The 20,673-nt window shown below is 32.6% G+C and overlaps 1 protein-coding gene across 3 annotated transcripts in view; it reads right to left on the reverse strand.

Annotated features, from left to right (window-relative positions):
* The window catches only part of LOC136777994 (lysosomal acid glucosylceramidase-like), a 232,896-nt gene that overhangs the window by 106,478 nt on the left and 105,745 nt on the right, over nucleotides 1-20,673 (reverse strand). For all 3 annotated transcript variants that reach the window (XM_066734585.1, XM_066734584.1, XM_066734587.1), the window contains 2 exons: nucleotides 4,654-4,730; nucleotides 4,255-4,579 (listed from right to left, as the gene is read on the reverse strand). In XM_066734585.1, coding sequence (XP_066590682.1) covers nucleotides 4,255-4,579; nucleotides 4,654-4,730 — 402 coding nt within the window. The remainder of the gene's footprint in view (nucleotides 1-4,254; nucleotides 4,580-4,653; nucleotides 4,731-20,673) is intronic.

The raw sequence follows: 20,673 nt of genomic DNA on the forward strand, positions 1-20,673 counted from the left end.
CTTGCTGATATAATGAAATTGCAAAAAACGCAATTATCATTTTGAAATAAAATTGTAGAAAAGGAGATTTCGTAATGCTTGAAATATAAGGCATACGGCGAAACGCGGGACAATGGTGCAGTCGTATTTTTCAACAGAATTTGATGAGACTAGTAATAATTAAAGCCATTCTTCGTGTAGATTGTCCGAAAGAGCTCGCATTTTCCATCAATCTTATAGTTTTCCAGTTATGAACGATTGAAGATGGACGTGCGCAACAGCTGATCTACGCGAGAGAAGAAATATGTATTTGTGTGTCGCGCAACTTCAATCGTTCATAGCTGAAAAACTATAAGCTTTATCGAAAATGCGAGCTCTTTAGGACAATCTACATAAAGAATGGCTTTAATAATTACTAGTCTCATCAAATTCTGTTGAAAAATACGCCTGTACCATTGTCCCGCGTTTCGCCGTATGTCTTATATTTCAAGCATTAGAAAATCTCCTTTTCTACAATTTGTAACGTTATTCCCGTCAGTGTGAGGGGCCACTCACACTACGGGTCTTATATTACCTTCGCCCGTCCTAATTTATCGATACCAGGGTGCCAGTTGGTCAGTTGGGTGGCCAACAACCCTACGTTATCTTGTGAGTCTTTCGACTCCCTTTCACATGCATTTCATACGGCTCTGCTGCCATGCATTTGGACGGTAGCGGTAGCCAGGGTCGTCCAGTATGCTAGGTCGTGGAGAGAGGGGAGGGCTCCTTGCGGAAGTCCGGGCCTCGCAGTCGTATCTGCTGAGAGGTATACATTTATCCCTCATCACCCACACTCAGGTGGTGATGAGGAGTGCAGGAACATGCGGTATCATTGCCAAGCATAGAGTTTGCCAGGAGCGGACCACCACGGGAGCAATGTTCGCGGCCCGTCCAGCCATAGCGCAAGCCTATGGGATTACGGAGGGCACCGGGACACATTCCAACGGGCTAACTACGCCCCTGCACAACCCACTATTCATATTGGCCGGTATCCAGTCATGACGTACGTGCAGGCTGGCGTATAGCACACGCCTCACGTACGTGAACGGACCCATGGCTGTCTGAGTGCCGCGTCACGCGCTAACCAGCACGCACGGACACATCAGCCCAGTCCCATGGTCGCGTTCCGACTGCCTGCTATGGCAGTCTGCGCACGATATTCGCGCAGTCTGCTTGAAGCGCGTAACCAGCGTACAAGCCAGACTCGATGTTCTATCTCCCCTCCTCGTGGGGACTTATAGACATGGTCATTCTTTTTAGGACTCCTCGAGGCTGCTTCTCCTTTTCTCAGGTTGCCTGGGTTGTTTGGCATGGCCCTGCCTTACTTCGCAGGACAATCTGGACATCGATTCCTGGAGCGCCGGTCTTTTCATCCGGGCCTCTGCCTGTCAACTAGGTCTATCATTGAAGTTAGCTATAATCCACTCGTGAGCCCATCTCACGAGTCGGTAACGTTGGGATTAATAATAACCACTGTTCGGTAGCTTTTATGTTCTTTATTTGGTATCTCGTATACGTAACGAGGAACTTCGTTACAAATTTTATTTCAAAATGATAATTGCATTTTTAGCAATATCATTATATCGGCAAGATGAAATGTTCTCAACATCATTTTAGCGGTATTAATATGTGTATAGCTACAGATAGCGGAATAACGTAAATATGAGGAGAGCATCGCAGTAAGTTTCGATGCTGGAGTGGGGGAACACGTTATTGTGAGCCGCGAGAGGGGCGGAAGGCTAGCTTCCTTTCTAAAAATTTTTGGTTTTCCTCCACCTCAAAAACGCGGGACAATGGTACGGCTCTATTTCTCAACCCATTTCAATGTTTTTGGGCTGGTTGGAATCGTCAGGTCTGGCACCTCGTCATAAAGAAGCCCGATTTTTCGATTTGTTTTGCGTTTTAATATTATTAATGCGAATTTTTAATCAATTTTATTTTTTTTTTTTTTTGGAAAATAAGGCTTTTTTTATGACAAGGTGTGAGTCCTAACGGTTCCAACAAGCCAAAATCATTAAAATCCGTCGAAAAATAACGCTGGATAATTCTCACTCGTTTTTCGTTCTGTAATGTTGGCTACAGAAGGCTTGAGGGATCCCGTTAACGGGATCCCTCACGCGTGCTTTACTGACAGTGCAAGTCAACAAATTATTAGTTTAATAAAATTCAAATGAGGAGCAAATTGAACTATCGTGCGTTTATAGGAAAATGTGCCAGTCCTAACGAGTCAAACAAACTTAAAAACACTCAAATTATTTGAAAAATAACGCTGTACCATTGTGCTGCGTTCTTGAAGAGATGTTACTTTTGGTTATTTCCACTTCAAGAACGCGGGACATAGGTACAGCGTTATTCTTCATCCGGTTTGAGTTATTTTAAGCTCGATTGACTCGTTAGAATTGGCACCTTGTCATAAAGAAGCCCGTCATTGCAATTTTCTCGCATTTGACTTTTATTAAACGAATTGTTTATTGACTTATACTGTCGGTAAAGCACGCGTGAGGGATGCCTTTAACGGGAATCCGTATACCGACATTACAGGGCAAAAATTATTTCACATGCAATGTCTTCAATTGTTGACGAATTGTAAAATTATTTCATGTTTTTCGAAATGCCCGAAACTTATCTACTAAGTTACGTAGGGAAAATTAACAAATAATGAAAAAAAATGTTTGTTTAAATAAATATATTAGCATTATTGAGAAACAACAAATAAATCGCAAAATCCCCCAACGTACTTCAGTAGATAATGTTTTTGCGTTTCCAAAAAGTCTGCAAAAATGCAAAATCGTCAAGAAATGACGATGCTCCATTGCAAATAAATAAAAGAAGAATTTCGTGTTCGGGAAATCGTCAATACGAAATTCTTACATTATTTATTTCAAATGCAGCAGCGTCATTTCTTGACGGATTTGCATTTTTGTGAATTTTTTGGAAACGCAAAAACATTATCTACTAAAGTACGTTGCGGGGATTTTCCGATTCATGTGTTGTTTCTCCATAATGTTAATATATTTATTTAAACTTTTTTTTTATTTTTTGTTAATTTTCCCAACATAACTTAGTAGATAAGCTTCTGGCATTTCCAAAAACATGAGATAACTTTACAATCCGTCAACAAATGAAGACACTGCATGCGAAATAGTTTTTGCCCTGTAACGTCGGTATACGGATTCCCGTTAACAAAAAATTATTCTTAATTTTGTAGCTTTTCCTTTCATAAAATGAAAAAAGGCTTATTTATTTGTAAACGAATCCTTCAGGCTCTTCACTTATTAGGCCGAAATTTTGAGACAAGACTATGGCTTTACCTGAAAACCAATTTTCCGGTCATTTTGCTCTTGTAATGATGGAATAAACTGCTCTATCTGACGAAACAGTAAGATTTTCAAAAAAATACGATTTCTTAAAATAGCTTTTTTAATATAATACTTATTTTTTGACTACCTTAAACCAGTTCATATGTCGCATCACCGAAAAGATAAAACGACTTGAAAATTAATATACAAATAATGTCGTATTATTCTCCAGACTTTTTAACCAAATGGGTGCTTTCGAGGATTGTATTAAAAATAAGTAGGAAATAAATTTCATAAGCATTATGATCAAAAATGTAAGACATTAGGAGGTAATATTAATGATCGGTGTATTTGCGTGCGTGTGTGTACATGCGTGTACGACAATACGGATCGGCGGAGAAGTACAAACTTCTTTTGTTTTTTGAAGGGGAACAGTCAACTAAAATAAGAGTAAAGTAATTTTTCCGTTGAATTAAAGCCCTGATCCATCAGTTTAAAATTGATTTATCTCAGCAATGATGCTTTCACGGATGTCATATTATAGGACTTTTTTACTTAGTTTAGTCTCAACTATATGTGGTTAAAATTAAAAACTTGTTTGCTGTAATACCCTGTATAGTAAAATACAAGGTTTTTGTTTTAAAAACTCAAGGTGATTTTTTTTATCCTTCAAAATGTTTCCTCCAATCAAATCTGTATAGCCATTCTATAGATTATTAAGAGTATAGTATGAAATCACAAAGGTTTCTTTTAAAAAGCTTAGTATTAAAGAAATTCAGGTGTTTCGAGATATTTTATACAACTAGTATATTATAATTATATCATATATTCAGATTAAATTTTAATATCAGATTTTAATATCTTAAATTGTTTAATAGACTAATGTTTAATTAAACTCATTCACAAATAATATTATTTTTATTTAGTAAGTACTTACTCCATTAAAATATTTTGTGTTTTTTTACTGAGTTTTTTCAAATTTATTCCAGTTGCATCGGTGAAAGCTCCACCGAAACCTTCAATTGTTTGATACATTATTTTTCTATCTATTTGAATAACCACGCCATTGTATTGTACTGCAGATATTTTTCCTTCAGAGTACTGTAATCTATCTCCAGCTTTACTTGAATAGTACCAGTAAAAATTTCCTTTTTCCGGAATATCCGGTATCATAATCGGGGTTGAATCACAATATGTTGCATTACAGACACATACAATACTCCCATGTCCAAAATCCCTGGCAATACACTTCTCAGCTTGAACTGAAATGAAACAGATAAGAAAATTATTATGAATTTACTGAATTTTACTACAAAATTTCTACCTTTTTCATTACCTGCAATAAAAGATAACACAGCTACCAACGATGTTTTATACATTTTCCAAAGTTGCAGGAACTTGATTATTTGATATCTAAAAATAAACAGCAATAAAAAATTATAATGATTATATCGTGAAGGGTGGGTATTTTCGTTATGATGCTTACTTCTACACTTCCCCTTTAACGGGATCCCTCACGCGTGATTTACCGACAGTACAAGTCAATAAACAATTAGTTTAATAAAATTCAAATGCGAAACAAATTGAACAATCGAGCGTTTGTAGGACAATTTGCCAGTCCTAACGAGTCAAACGAACTAAAAAACACTCAAATTAGTTGAAAAATAACGCTGTACTATTGTGCCGCGTTCTTGAAAAGAGGTTACTTTTAGTTATTTCCACTTCAAGAACGCGGGACAGTGGTACAGCGTTATTCTTCATCCGATTTCAGTTTTTTAAGCTCGATTGATTCGTTAGAATTGGCACCTTGTCGTAAAGAAGCCCGTTTATGCAATTTGCTTCGCATTTGATTTTTATTAAATGAATTGTTTATTAACTTGTACTGTCGGTAAAGCACGCGTGAGGGATCCCGTTAACACCCAATGATTCACATTAACCCGTTTCGTCCGAGAATGCCACTCACCGTGTATCGGTTTTTCACCAGTCACAACTATGCTACAAGCGTTAGAAATAGTTGGGAGGTATATGTTTTTAATGTTTGAAATCTGCTCTTTCCGTTGGTGCATTGAAAATTGCTAAACAATATTGTAAATTATGAATAAACGTCGTTTAAACACAAAGAAACATGACTTTTCCACTCTTTCTTTTTTTTTGAAGTTGAATTTTCAAAAACTTTCCCTTTAGCAATCAACTTGGAACCTTTTTAACCGGTGGAATAAATGTCTGCATTTAAAGAATGTATTATTTAACAATTAATTTTTCGTTTCGGTAATTTCAAAATGTCGCCCAAACCGCAAAAATTTTGCCAACACATTTAAGAATTTTTTCCTAGTAAACGAGGAACTTGTCAGCAGAGTGCTAAGAGGAAAATGTTCTTAAAATCTTTAAAAAAATGTCTGAATTTTTTTAACGGGTTGCGATTAATTTTTTGTTTTGCAATTGATACAATTTTTGCAAAATCGAAAAATTGCTCAAACCGCTCCAAAAAATTCTTGTATATTCTTTAGCTAATTTTAAAAGCATTATATTCTTGTCAATATTTTCTTAACCCGTACTGTTTTTGAATACAAAAATTTAAAATTCGAAATAACTTTTTTTTCGCTTTCGCGATATACCTTGGGAACTCGGTTCGTTATTGGTGCATACTGTCATTTCTTTTATTTTTGTACTACAGAAGTACTGGAGGTCTAGATTTGGAATATTTTTTATCTGCGACGGAACAATTTTTTCTTTTTAATCATGATTTTCAATGGAACCATTCGTAAACTTCATTTGTCTCTGTATTCATCGAAATTTGAAAATGTTCGCACATTTTGTGAAAAGGTGGAAAGTGCAAAAAGTTCATGAAAAAAATAAAAAAATTACTAAATTCGAAAAAAAATCGAAAGAAATGATCGAAATTCATTGACCTCGACGATGGTGGTAGTTGAGCAACGTGAATCAAGAGACACGGTAGTGTCTCGACGGCAAGTACATACAAAAGTAGATAAAGACATGTCTATACCGCCGTCGAGCACTACTTCTCTTATACAGCTAGTTCGGCCGTCCCAATTTTCAAACCAATTTATCTCCATGAATAATCCATTGTCATGTTTAAAGTAAAGCTTTTCTTAAAATAGTTTTGAACAAGCTTTTATTTGAGCCCATGAACATCAAAATTGATTCACGCAGTCCAGAGACCTCATACTCTGTTAGCTATATATATATATCAAAAATGAAGATTTTCCTTCATAATCTTCTTCTTCTTCTTCTCCAGCCAGAGTGTATATCTCGGGCTGAAGTTGGCCGCTAAGAGAAAAATGACTTCATTTTTTCTCAGTGTTGCCAACTGGTTAAACTCAACGACCAAACCAGTGTTGTAAACTATAAAATAAAATCGATGTAATCGATATAATTAATCCGGCGATTACTGTTAACTGTCAATTGTAATGTGAGGTTATTTACATTTAATACAGCGAGGTTAATCATTGCTATGTTAATGAATGTGTTAAATTTTCAAAATGTTAAATGAATTCGAATAATAATGACATAAGGTGTCGACAATTATTAGATAAGTATAACATTATATTTTACAATATTGGATGTTAATATACTATGTGGTACTTTGTGAAATTTCTTTTTCAGATAAATTGAGATAGAACATTTCTATTTTCATTGCTGAGGATAGTAGAGCTGACTGGATGAAATAAGATTAAAATTTACATATTTTCAACACTGAGCCAAGGAGAAGTATACTTTCAACATTTATGTGTACCGGTGATTATCAGGAGTATATTAATTAAATTAAATTTTTAAAATATTTGATAAACATATGCTAAACATCCAGGTATGGAAATCATTAACCAAAATTCATGTTTAACTTTTTCTTTTCTTTAAACTCATATGAATTTAAACTGCCCGATAGGTTATATCTTGTATATGAGCAATTTTCCAGGAGATAATAAAGTTTCTGTTTACAACGATTAGATAAAAATGAATTTTACAATATAATATGTCATATATTGTTTGGTATTTGTGAAATTGCTTTTTCAGATTAAATTGAGACAGAACATTTTCATTGACAATTTCATTGCTGGTGATAGAGCTGACCGGATGAAGTAAGATTAATATTTATATATTTTCAACACTGTGCCAAGAAGAAGTATACTTTCAACAATTATGTGCATCGGTGATTATCAGGAGCATATTAATTAAAAGAAATTGTTAAGGTATTTGATAAACATATGCTAAAATTTCAGGTATGGAAGTCATTAACAAAATTCATGTTTAACTTTTTCTTTTCTTTAAACTCATATGGATTTCAACTGCCCGATAGGTTAAAAAACATATAAGAATAATTTTCCATGAGACAATGACAGTTTCTGCTTATTATATACAGGGTGAGGCACTTAAGCCGCCCCAGAATACGAATGCCGAAAGAAGTGTATCTCTTTAACTATAACAGATATTCAATTTTTCCATAGGACATTTTCGAAGCCTCTTGTTATTTGCTTTCAGAAAGGTTCTATGCAAAAATTGAATATCTTTTATAGGTGAAGAGATACGCGCCTTTCTGCATCCATATTCTGGGGCGGCTTAAGTGCCTCACCCTGTATATAAACAATTTTCCAGGAGACAATCAAACTTTCTTATTACTACGATTAATGAAAAGTAGATGAATATTTTCTAATCGTTATTTAATATTCAATTATAATATAAAAAAGTATTAAAACCAAATATTTATCTACGCTTCCCTAATCAGAATAGAAAGAAATTATTATTATCTCCAAAAAAATTATTCAAATCTAATTTTTTATAAGAATAACATTAAATTTTATAATATAATATGTAATATATTTTTTGGTACTTAGTGAGATTTTATTACAGATTGAATTACAATAACGTGTTTATTGTGTCATTGTGCAGGCTTGAGCTGCAATATTTAATAGAAGAAGTCAGAAATGATACCAGTTTACCATAGAAAGAGCCATAATGAAAAGTTAATGTTGAGAGTTAAACCTAAGGAAAAGGTGGAGAAATTAAAAAATTTGGAAGCCAATTTTTAATAGTAAAAAGTTTGCAAGTGATTCTTGGCATAATAAACTCTTTGAAATATATAAGTCAATTAAATAATAAATATAATGATAAGATCATTTAGAAATGAGACCATGAAAAGAAGTCATCATTTTAATATGTTCCATGCAATAGAATATACAGTGAATAATTTTGCGAAACTGAAAGCAGTATATCCACAAAAGGGAGGCTTCCATTGCATTAATTTATATATTTTCTAGTTTATATTAATGAAAAGAAAATACAAATGGCACTATATAGTTTGCTTGAAAAAGAACCATGATTCATAGTGGATATTGAGAGTAACAGTTAAGAAAAAGGTAAAAAAAGGGATCAATTTCTAAGCAAATTCTTGAAAGTGAAGGGCTTGTAGGTGATTTCAGGCATAAAATTTTAGAAATATAAATCAAATAGTTAATGAATATTATAGAAATCATATAGATGTGTAAAGATGATAATAATTCATGATTTCAATTATTTACATGTGATGGGGCATACAATGAATAAATTTAGGAAACTGAAAGATGTACATCTAAGAAGAGATGAGGCTTCCATTTCATTAATTGGTGTATTTCCAAGGTTATATTAATGAATATAAAATATAAATGGCACTAGTATACTGGAGAAAGTGCCATAATTCAAAGTTGATGTTGAAAGTAACACTTAATAAAATGATGGATAAATATAAATTAATTTATAAGAAAATCCTTGAGACTGAAGTGCTTGGCAGGTAATTTTGGGTACACAATTTTGGAATTAGAAATCACATAGTTGATGAAAATAATAACAAACTCATGTAGATCTGTAAATATGACAAGAATTCATGATTTCAATATGTTACATGTGATGAGGCATACGGTGAATAAAATTAGGAGATTGAAAGCTGTATATTTAATAAAGATGAGAGTCATCCATCGTATGAATTGGTGTATTTCCTAATTTATATTAATAAAAGGAAAATATAAATGGCACTAGTGTGCTGGAGAAAATGCCATAATTCAAAGTTGATGTGTAGGGAAACAGCTAAGAAAATGATGGATAAATATGAGTTAATTTATAAGAAAATCCTTAAGAGTGAAGTGCTTGCAAGAGATTTTGGCCATACAAATTTGAAATTAAAAATCACATAGTTGATGAAAATTATAATAAAATCATGTAGATTTGTAAATATGAAAGGAATTCATGATTTCAATATTTCACATGTAATACAGCATACAGTGTGTAACTTCAGGAAACTGAAAGCAGTATACCTAAAAAACATAGGTTTCCATTGCATTAACTGGTATATATTTTACAGTTTATATTAATGAAAAGAATATATAAATGTCACTAGTTTAGCAGAGAAAGAGCCATAATGCAAAGGTGATAGTGAGAGTAACACCTAAGAAAAAGATGGATTTAAAGGTAAATTTATAAACAAATTTTTGAAAGCTAAAGGTTTTAAGGTGATTTTGGGTATAAGATGTTGAAAATATAATTCAAACAGTCATTGAATCCTATGTTAAATGCCTCTAAAAGTATAATTATGATAAGAACTCATCATTGTAATATGTTGTATTTTATTTAATAGATTAATAAATAAATATCTCGAATTGGAGCTTTACATTATTGAACGATGAGAACATTGGAAAATGTTTTGTTAGATTGAATTAGTTAAAACAATTTTTAGTTTTAATTCCTATATTCTTACAAAACGTTCTAAGATCCCATAAAAAACAAGCTTCGCTTGTAAAGAAAGGACGGCAATTACATAAGTCGTATCTAGCATGATTAAAATATAGTAATATAAAATATTTTAATTAAAAAAAATTGTGAAATCCATATGTTAGGCAAGTATAAATTTTTACCATGGCGAAAATTGAAATTTGGAAAAAAGTAAATAGTAATACAAAAATTACTTGCCGGGCCCGTTGTATGCAATCGTATTAAATAGCCACATTTTTAACTTACGAGAAGCAACGCTTATATAGCAAGATAGTGACTTGCACATGAATATTACGGGCCTGGCAAGTAATTTTTGTATTACTGTTTACTTTTTTCCAAATTTCAATTTTCGCCATGGTAAAAATTTATACTTACCTAACATTTGGATTTCACTATTTATTTTTAATTAAAATATTTTATTTTACTATATTTCAATCATGCTAGATACGACTTATGTACTTGCCGTCCTATTTTTATAAGCGAAGCTTGTTTTTTATGGGATATTACTATACATCGTATTCAATAAATGTGTTGAATTTTTTGCATTAATATCAATAGGTTTCATGCCAGTAGTACGATGTTTTCTTCTATTATAGTCGTTAATTATTGTTGGAAGAATATTAATCCATTTATAGCTTCCATTCATTGTAAATAACTTCCACATATCATTTTTCAAAGTTCGATTAAAACGTTCAACAATACTTGCTTTCATAATACTATATGTTGAATAATGATTGATTGTATGTTTCTTCATGAAATCTTGAAATGTTTTGTTATAAAACTCTTTACCATCGTCAGTCTGTAAGTTTTCTGGTTTTCTACTTTTTATAAATTTTCTAAATGCTTAAGTCACTTCATTTCCTGTTTTCTTTTTTATCGGTTCTGCCCATGCATATTTTGAAAAAGTATCAATAACAACAAAATATATTGATTACCGTTATTTTAATGAGTGTAAGCTCCCATATCAACTAGCTCTGCTTGCCATAAATCATCATATCCTTTTATTATTACTCGACGTCGTGGAAAATTTGTTCTTGCTGATCTATGAAGTTCTCTTACTAGTTGAACTTTCTCCTTACTCATTGTAGATATTATTATTGTTGTTGTTGTTGTTTAATCAAAACTCTTTTCATTACTATTCTTCTTAAAAAAAAAAAATCCTTAAATTTACTTACGTTATTTATTCTTCTTTTTCATTGTTTTTGGCGTCAGGTATAACTTTTTTTAGTGGAGTTGATCCTGAAGTCATTATTCCTGTTCCAGAGAAAGACTGATTTTCTTTTAGTAATTGTGTTTTCATTGGTTTATTAATATCTTTTAGTTTCTCATTAAATTCTTTCACAAGTGCATTTATTTTTTCATTAACTTCTTCCTCAGTCATTACTTTCGCTTTCTCATCAATTTTCATCTCTAAGGATTTTATTGTTTTTTCAAAATTATTTATCTCTGAATTAACTATTGTTCTTAAATCTTTAAAGGAATTACTTAATTTAGTCAATTCTTCGTTTGAATATGTTAAAATATGATTCTTTACTTTATTTAACTTGATATCATTCGTCTCGTGACGTATATTTATTTCATGTGAAAGATTTCTTATTTCAGTTAATATGTGATCGCGAAGATCTTTGAATTTTCCTTCAATTATTGAATAAATTTTTTCAATATTTGTGATCTTGCTATTAAGTTGTGAGAATATTTTAGTATTAAGATCTTGTAATTCACTTTGTATATGTTTACGAAGATCAACATCTTTTTCATTAATCTTTGAAAGGGTATTCTTATGAATATATTGATAAATTTTATCATTGTTTTCCGAAATTAGATTATATAAATATTTGAAAGTAACAGCATCATTAATATTCTCAGGATCGAATACATTAATAATTTTTTTATTTTGAGCGTCGAAAGAATGCTCTGAATAATTGAAATTCATTGATATTTCTCTTTTTCTTTTATACTGTAAATGATCTTTATGTCTACTAATACTATCACTAGTACCACCAAACTTATTAATAGACATTCTCACTACTTCTATAAAACGAACTTATGACTTGCTTCGTTGAGTTATGAACAAACACTGACAACATTTTTCAAGAATATAATGTTTTAAGCAATGATACCATCCTCACGCAGTTCTTCAATGATAGATATGATTTCATTATCATGATTAGTATGGCCAGCGTTTTTTGATGCTACTAATAATTTCCATCTATCGACAAGTTCATTTGGATTGTCCCAGTAAACATAATCTTTTACATGATTATTTAATAACATTTAAGATGGTATCAATTGATTTTGATCGTTGTCATCATCGTCATCATCACTAGATAAATAATTTTTTGGTTTATATAAGGATGATTGAAATTCACTCCCCGAAAATGATTGTGATCTTTGTCTTGTATTTAACTGTTTTGTAGAATTTTCCAAAGAAGATGATGCTTTTACTCTTAATTGATTTTCAGACAAACTTGGTAATGTTTTAGCTACTCTTATTCTTAATTGATTTTCAGATGAACTTGATAATTTTTTAGATGCTGTTGTTCTTGATTGATTTTCAGATAAACCAGATAATGTTTTTGATGTTGTTGATTTTGTTGCGGATTTTTTCGTTATTAAATTAGAAATAATATTTTTATATTTACTACCTCTACTACCTTTAATTTGATCTTCAGATGACCTATTTCGTCGATATGCATTAGTTTTTAATAGTATTTTCTTATAATTCTTCTCATCATCCTTAGTGTATAAGTTCGGCTGTTTCATGAAAATAAGCTCGTAAAGTCCATGTGTACCAGGATATTTATTTTCACCAATAATAATATCATCATTTTCATCGGTATTAAATAATACATTTCCTAACATTAATTGATTCGAAATAGGATTCATATACAATCCATATTTACGATCAACGTTAACATTTTTATTATTATAAAACTTTTAAATATACTCAAAGGATAAATTTTCAATACTCTTATGAGTATCGAAAAAAACTTCTGGATCATCAACTAACATCGACTGGTCTATTATTGATTTTTCTGCAAGAGATTTATCTGACACATTTTCCAAACTTTCCTTTCCATTATTTTCCTCTTCTTTTTATCCACCTCCAATGTATTTTCCATTTCTTCTTCATCATCATATTCTTCATTTTTTTTCTTTTCTTTTTTCACTTGTAATGAATTATGAACTAACTTTTTTAATGACTCAACTATGGGTTTATATGCTTCTTCAGCAGATTTTTCAGCATCTGCTATTCCCATTTTTAAATCCTTATATTTTTTTTTAATCACTCGACTTACTTTCGCAATTTTAGCTAAAACTTTTTTATTGGTAAAATCCATGATTTACAGAACAATGTAATGTACAGGCGTACACGAAATCAACTGATTTTCAAATCAAATATCTCCACTATTATAACACACAGAACTGATCAAAATTTTTACGATAACGTCCTTCAACACTTGAACTATCCTTATCTATTACCAAAAAGTTATAATTATTTCGCCAACAATGATTACATAATTTTAAAAATGTTTCATAAGACATGTCTGTATTTACATGATCGTTATATATATGTTTTAAATTTGTCCCATCTTGTTTGAATAAAATTAAAAAATTTGCATTATCGCGAATCAAATGTTTTGGTATTTTTGCACATGTTTGACACAGATAAAAACTATCAATATTAGAATGTCTACCCATAGAGAAATATTCTTTCACAAGATTTTGTTTGTTACATGCTTTATCATCAAATATAAAAATAGAGTTTGGTAATGCATCATTTATCGATATAACATCGGTATTATTCGAATATGTAAAATAACCAATATTATTGATTGATGACAAAACCTCTTCTAAATACTTATATTTAGGCTGTTGTAGAAATTTAGAATATACATAAATATTTTCAAATCTTAAACCATTTGGACTTTCTATTAAACTTAATAAAACATTAGTTTTACCACAATTTGATGGTTCACAAATAATTCCACGTATTGTATTTGGTAATAAAGCACCATGTCTACGATGTTCTTTAATGGTTTTATAATCTAAATTATAAATTGGTTTTGTTATTCGTTGTTCTATAAAACGCATTTTTTAAATTCAAAACAGACAATTCATTAATTACACACAGCAGTAATGTTACTATGAGGAAAAAGATAAAAAAGCACATATATATATATATATATATAATGGTCTCTATGGAGACTTTCTTTTGCAATTAAATATATTCTACCGGGACTTTTGGTTTCTATGGGGGCCCTACCTCATAAATTAATAAGATAAAACACCTCAGAGACCATGGACATAAAATGCTGTTTAACTTCGTAATCATAAGAGACAGCAATTTTTGTTATAAGAACTTTTTGAATGCAAATCAAAAAACATTTTGAAAAGATCTTATAGCAAAAATTGCTATCTCTCTGATAGTTACGAATTACTTATATGTTTTATATACGTATATGAATTATATTTTACAAGTTAAAAAATGAGTATATTTTATCATTAGTATTTTACGTATTTTATAAGAAAAAGAAATTTAATGGTAATATTTGCTATTTATTTTAAAACAAAAGAACAGTTTCTTATTAAGGTAGATTATGGAAGGCAGACTGCAGAGTTGTTTTGCGCTTAAGGCAAATTCGTATATTGTAACGTCCACAAAAATTTTTCGACATTTTTTTTTTCTCTCCTAAGTAAATACTGATCAAACGACAGCTATTTTAATTATTAATATTATAATCTTAACCCTTGTTCTATTAACTAGAAAATAAATTACGATATTTAAGAAAATGTATAACTACCGTCCCGACCTCGAGAATACGTATTGTCAAAAGAGAACCTATTACTTTAGCTATAAGTACCCAAATATTTGTGGAAAATGTTATAATCGCCTCAATAAATCAATGCGTATCAATTACTCGTTATACAACGAACATATTACTACTATATACCCAGAAATTAATAACATTGATTATTGTTTTAATTGCAAAAATGAATTAATAAATATAGAGAAAGCTAAATGTTGTAACATTTATTCATTGGTATATGCGGAAGATAGAAAACAAAACGATAAATAACATACGATCCACATGAATGTATACCTATATATATATATTTATATATCGCTTTTTATATGAATAATAAGAAAAGTAAAATTAAATAAGGAAACAATTGTAAGCCAAGATACCACATTACGTAACAATAAACTCAACGAATTTGAGAAGTCCCTGGAAGATGCAAACTCAACATCAAGTTCCAAGAATCACCAAGTGATAAACCTTCTCAAAAGGGTACTGCTGACCAAGCAGTTTTTCTCTAAGCCGGTCAAAAGGAAGCGGATCAGCCTCAGTCTCATCTCAACGCCTCTACTAACTAGACAAACAAAAACAAGCTCTAATTAACGCATTCAAAATATACTTGACACGGTACATTAGGGTGGTATCTTGGCTATCTTGTATACAACATAGAATAAAGCTGACTCGAGAACGGACAATACATTTATTGAATCAATCCAGGACCGAACTTTTTCTTTGTCATCTCATTGTCGACAACACTCACTCACATTACCATCTGTAATATCTCCAGGCGCTGATCTTTTACAAATTTCTTTTTCCACTACCAAAAGAAATAAGGTAGGACTTGAATTTTATTGAGACTCTGCTTTTACCCCAATTCTACCTATCCTATCGCATGAAGAGTACGAGCGAGTCCCGGCTTCCGCGATTAGTCAATTCAAATTGTGACATTTAATAGGCTAAAAGGTAGCGGAAACTCATAGTCAAGAAGAATTCTCAACTTTTACTTAAATCTCATACATCCACAATAGTCATACTTGCGACCTAGCGTACGCAGTGGACTATTCCACACATGCGATCGACCCGCAGTTCTTACTTAAATCCCATACATCCACGATAGTCACACTTGCGACCTAGCGTACGCAGTGGACTATTCCACACATGCGATCGACCCGCAGTTCTTACTTAAATCCCATACATCCACGATAGTCACACTTGCGACTTAGCGTACGCAGTGGATTATTCCATGCCTGCGATCAACACGCAGCCCCTTTAATCCATCTGCTAAACTACGCAGTGTAACCATGCCTTCCCTCCTTCAGATTCAGGGTTATGCCCAAGAAGAAGTGCAGAGGTGGGCGTAAGAAGAGAGAGAAGATTCTTCGCGCCAAGCTCAAAAGAGAGCTCGAAGCTTACAGGCTGTTGCAGGAAACATCGTTTCCAAAACAAAATACTGCGACGAAGACCACTCTTCAAGACGTTCCTACCAATATAGAGCCTACTGTATCCTTAACATGTCCTTTGGGTGAAGTAGAATCCGTACGACAAACAGAAATATTAGATTCAGATCTCGAAATTCCACCTAGCGAAACCGGGAACGAACTACCCTATCAAACACTAGATTTCGAACAATTCTTCCGGCAAGAAAATCCCTTCAATAATCCGCTAGGAATTTTTACCCCACCCCAGGAGACACAGTTTGTTAATTTTTCTCTTCGCCAACAAACTACGGTAGTAAACGGTAATAACGTTTTAATTGAACGGTCACAAATAAATGTGACACAGGTAGAAACGGTCTGCACTCCTAACGACTGGAATCTCACCCCGGTTGATGTAAATACTAGTGTTGATACGTGCCGCTTACTTAATAACGATATTTTTAACACGGATTCGCGTTTTTTGCCTCTCGAGCAAAATACAAGCGAAGGGGAAATAGAAACCATCATAATAAATTGAAACTTCGACAACCATCTTAAATTACCCAATAAAATTTATTTTGTGACAGCCGGGATCTCAGTTTCGAACACTTCAACGCTACCCCATTACTATTATTCCTAAGTCCACATCCCGGACGTTACAATATCGACATTACAGAGCGAGAATCTTGTCGCCCGTAGCTCCGTCATTTCTTAGCGGATTTTTATGTTTATTCATCTTTTAGAAAATGCCAGAAGGAGACCGAGGGCTTCACGTTGGCCCATTTTTAAAAAAATGAGAAACTGAAAAAAATGAAAAAAAAGGTTAATTCGAAAAATCGGCCAACGTGGGTCGCTAAATCTCCTTCTGACATTTTCAAAAAATACCCTACACATAAAAATCGGTTAAGAAATAACGTTGCTACGTGCGGCAAGATTATCGTTCTGTAATGTCGATATACGGATTCCCCGGAAATAAATACATTTCGCCCAACAATTTTGCGACAGGCGGTAGAAAGTAGAAATGAGAGGGGAGGATGTATATCCAGGAAGCTTGTCCGTAGCTGTCATTTGTCAAATCGCTCAATTAACCTTCTTTTCACATCGTAAACAAAAGTAATAATTTAGATAAATAAATTATGGAAAAGAAGAGAAGGATATCCATAAATAACAAAGAAGCAAAATTATATTAGATGAGTATTACGTGAAAGTTATTAAAAATTTTTAGGGATATATACTTTGTGGTTATTTTATTTCTGTTACAGGTTATATCCTATTTTTGATGAGTTTAAGTTACAGGAAAGACATACATATAGACCAATGAATGAAAGAGGACTAATTTATGAAGTACTTCTGTGCAGCCTTGTCATTTCAGTAATTGTGGCGTAATGTTATAAAAGTGAATGTGTAAGTGATTGCTGTATATATAAAGAAATTTTATTGTAAATTAATAATGATATATGAAAATGTTTTGATTCCTATTATTATAAATTAAAGCTAGTTCAATTACAATATTTTTTTTTATTTCTTTCTTGTCCAAATTCTATACATACAAAGTAAATTCATATTCTCGTAGAATCTAGCTTTAAACTATTCTAATGAAATTACAACTATTTTAAATCTGTAGGTCATAAGTAATTGTTGCATTGATTTGTCATTATTCATTCTGAAACTACTTGTACAGGGTATCTGCAAATATCTTATTAATCCGTTACATCCTTCCACATCATGTGTGACATTTATTTGCCTCGTTTGTTCATTCTTCTTCTAGTTTCCAACATATACTAATAATTTTCAAAAAATTTTCAAATACACACCAAAATGGTTATTCTGCTGTGTAAATGATATTATAAATGTTAGGATGATTGATAAACTATTACTTTATCAAAATTGAAGAATAGACACTAGACTTATTGTATTTAAATAGAATGTTTAACACCTCATCCACATGATATCATTTCCTTACATTTGAAAGGATATATTGTCCTCTAATACATTTATGTATACTATCGAGTTCAACCTGTTTTCAGCTTCAAATAAAATTTTCCAACTACATATTTGGATGTATATCTATTCCCAAAATACAATACTTATTTTGTTATTCCTATTTGTTTATAACACTTATCTATCCTAAAACCTTAATTTTTCCAGTCGCTGCATGTATATTCTACCATTTCCAGATGATTGATGTATCTTTCTATCAATCTTGATAAAACCATAATAGGAATAACGAAAAAAGTATTCTATATTCAAAATGGATATCTAATGACGTAGCTGGAAAACTATATTAAGCTGAAAACAAGAGGAACTTAGGAGTGAACTCATACCTTTTGAGAAAAACAGTATCCTCCCAAGTATTATGGAAAGATATCTTGCAGAAGAGGTGCCAAACATGTGTTAATTGTAAATACCATTATCCAAATGTCCACTTTTAAAATTTAACAAGACAATGCTTTACTAATCATTCTAACATGCATTTACAGACTTAATTAGAGGTAAAAAAATCATCATATCTGAATGTATTAAAATATATTTGGAGAATTATTGTTATCTGTTAAAGACTAGATGAATTATAAATATTACGCAAAATATAATATGGAAAGATATGATGAATCAATCAGACATGCAAAAAATCTGTATAATCTGTCAAACATTGATGAATAAGTCATTGCAAAAGCTATGCCTTACAAATATGAAATGGTTTCAATTTTGTCGGTAGTTTACAGAATATGGATAATACAAGAATATATCATTATTGTGTATGTGTAGGGTTTGAAAAAAGAAGAAAGAAATATAATATCTCAATTAAACTAGCTTTAATTTATAATAAGATTCAATACATTACCATATACAGGGTGTTTCTCTAACGACGGCATATAGGAGATTCGTGTTAGTCGATTATAGCGCTCAGTATGATAGTATCTGAGAGCGCTGATTGGTCAATATCATGTAGTGAGTAGTGGTAACTAGGGGGTTCCTGTGACACGGTGGTGAGGGGAGTGCGGGTGTGCGGGGGGAAGTGTCTTGGGTTCCTGTGACATGGTGGTGAGGGGGGTGCGGATGTGCGGGGGGAAGTGTCTTAAGAGAGCTGGGGTATATTGGGTAATGAGGGGGAGTGCGGGTGTGCGGGGGGGAAGTGTCTTCTTAAGAGCTAGGGTTCATTGGGATGATGAGGAGGGTGCGGGTGTGCGGAGGAAATGCTTTGGCTGTGGGGAGTGAGAGAGAGAGAGAGATCCCTCTCACCCTCTCTTTCTCTCTTAGTCTCTCACCCCTCTCCCATCAGTCTAGGGCCCGGATGGTTAATTATCCTACGGGTCCACTAGTTCCCTAAGGCTTACTCCCTCTCCCATGACCCTAGGACCCGGATGGTTAGTTATCCTACGGGTCCACTAGTTCCCTAAGGGTTACCCCTCTCCCATCACCCTAGGGTCCGGATGGTTAGTTATCCTGGCAGTTACCCAAAGAACTTTTTTTGTATTTTAGTTGGTGGAGGAAAAAGTTTTATTTTTCTCCACTAGGTGGAGATCACGAAAATTACTGGGTACAGCTACACCGATAGGGGTCCTGAGCAAGGTTGCCAAGTCCGCCATCTTGAATAGTACTACGCTCTATAGTAAGTGAATTTTGATATAAGGAATGCAGACTGCACAAAGTATACTGCCAGCGGAAATACGTCAGTAGCCATCTTAAATGCAGAACGTAATATATCAAAAATTATATATATTATATTCCCAGCCTGTCACCGTGAACGGCGTGAACGAAGACAAATGTTAGTATACGGAAAAATAAAGTGTAATAAAGAAATAAGGAGAGTGACAGCTTTGATCAAGAGACACGGTAGTGTCTCGACGGCAAGTACATAAAAGTAGGTATAGACGTGTCTATACCGCCGTCCAGGCACTACTGTATCTTATACAGCAAGATTGGCCGTCTCAATTTTTAAATCGATTTTTTTCCGTAAATGAAACACTGTCATGATTTCAGTAAAGCTTTTCTTGAAATGGATTAGAACAAGCTTTTATTTGAGCCCATAAACATCAAAATTGGTTCACGCAATCCAGAGATCTCATAATCTGTTAGCTATATATATAACGAATTTAATTTCTTTCCGTCATCTTCTTCTTCTCCAGCCAGAGTGTATGTCTCGGGCTGAAGTTGGTCGCTAAGAAAAATGACGTCATTTTCACAACGCTTCCAACATAATATACTCAACGATCAAACTATGTATGGTTGTGAACTGTCAATTCGGCGACTATATTGAACTGTGTAAATTGTAATGTGAGGTTATTTTTATTTAATGCAGTGAAGTTATTCATCGTGTTGCGATATTGCATCTGTTAATTTCTACAATCACAAATAATTCAATTAACAGTGACTGAAGGATTC

Source organism: Prorops nasuta, unplaced genomic scaffold, assembly GCF_024137725.1.
Source record: "Prorops nasuta isolate Cenicafe-Biocafe unplaced genomic scaffold, Cenicafe_Pnas_1.2 PNAS00013, whole genome shotgun sequence".
Lineage (NCBI taxonomy): Eukaryota > Metazoa > Arthropoda > Insecta > Hymenoptera > Bethylidae > Prorops > Prorops nasuta.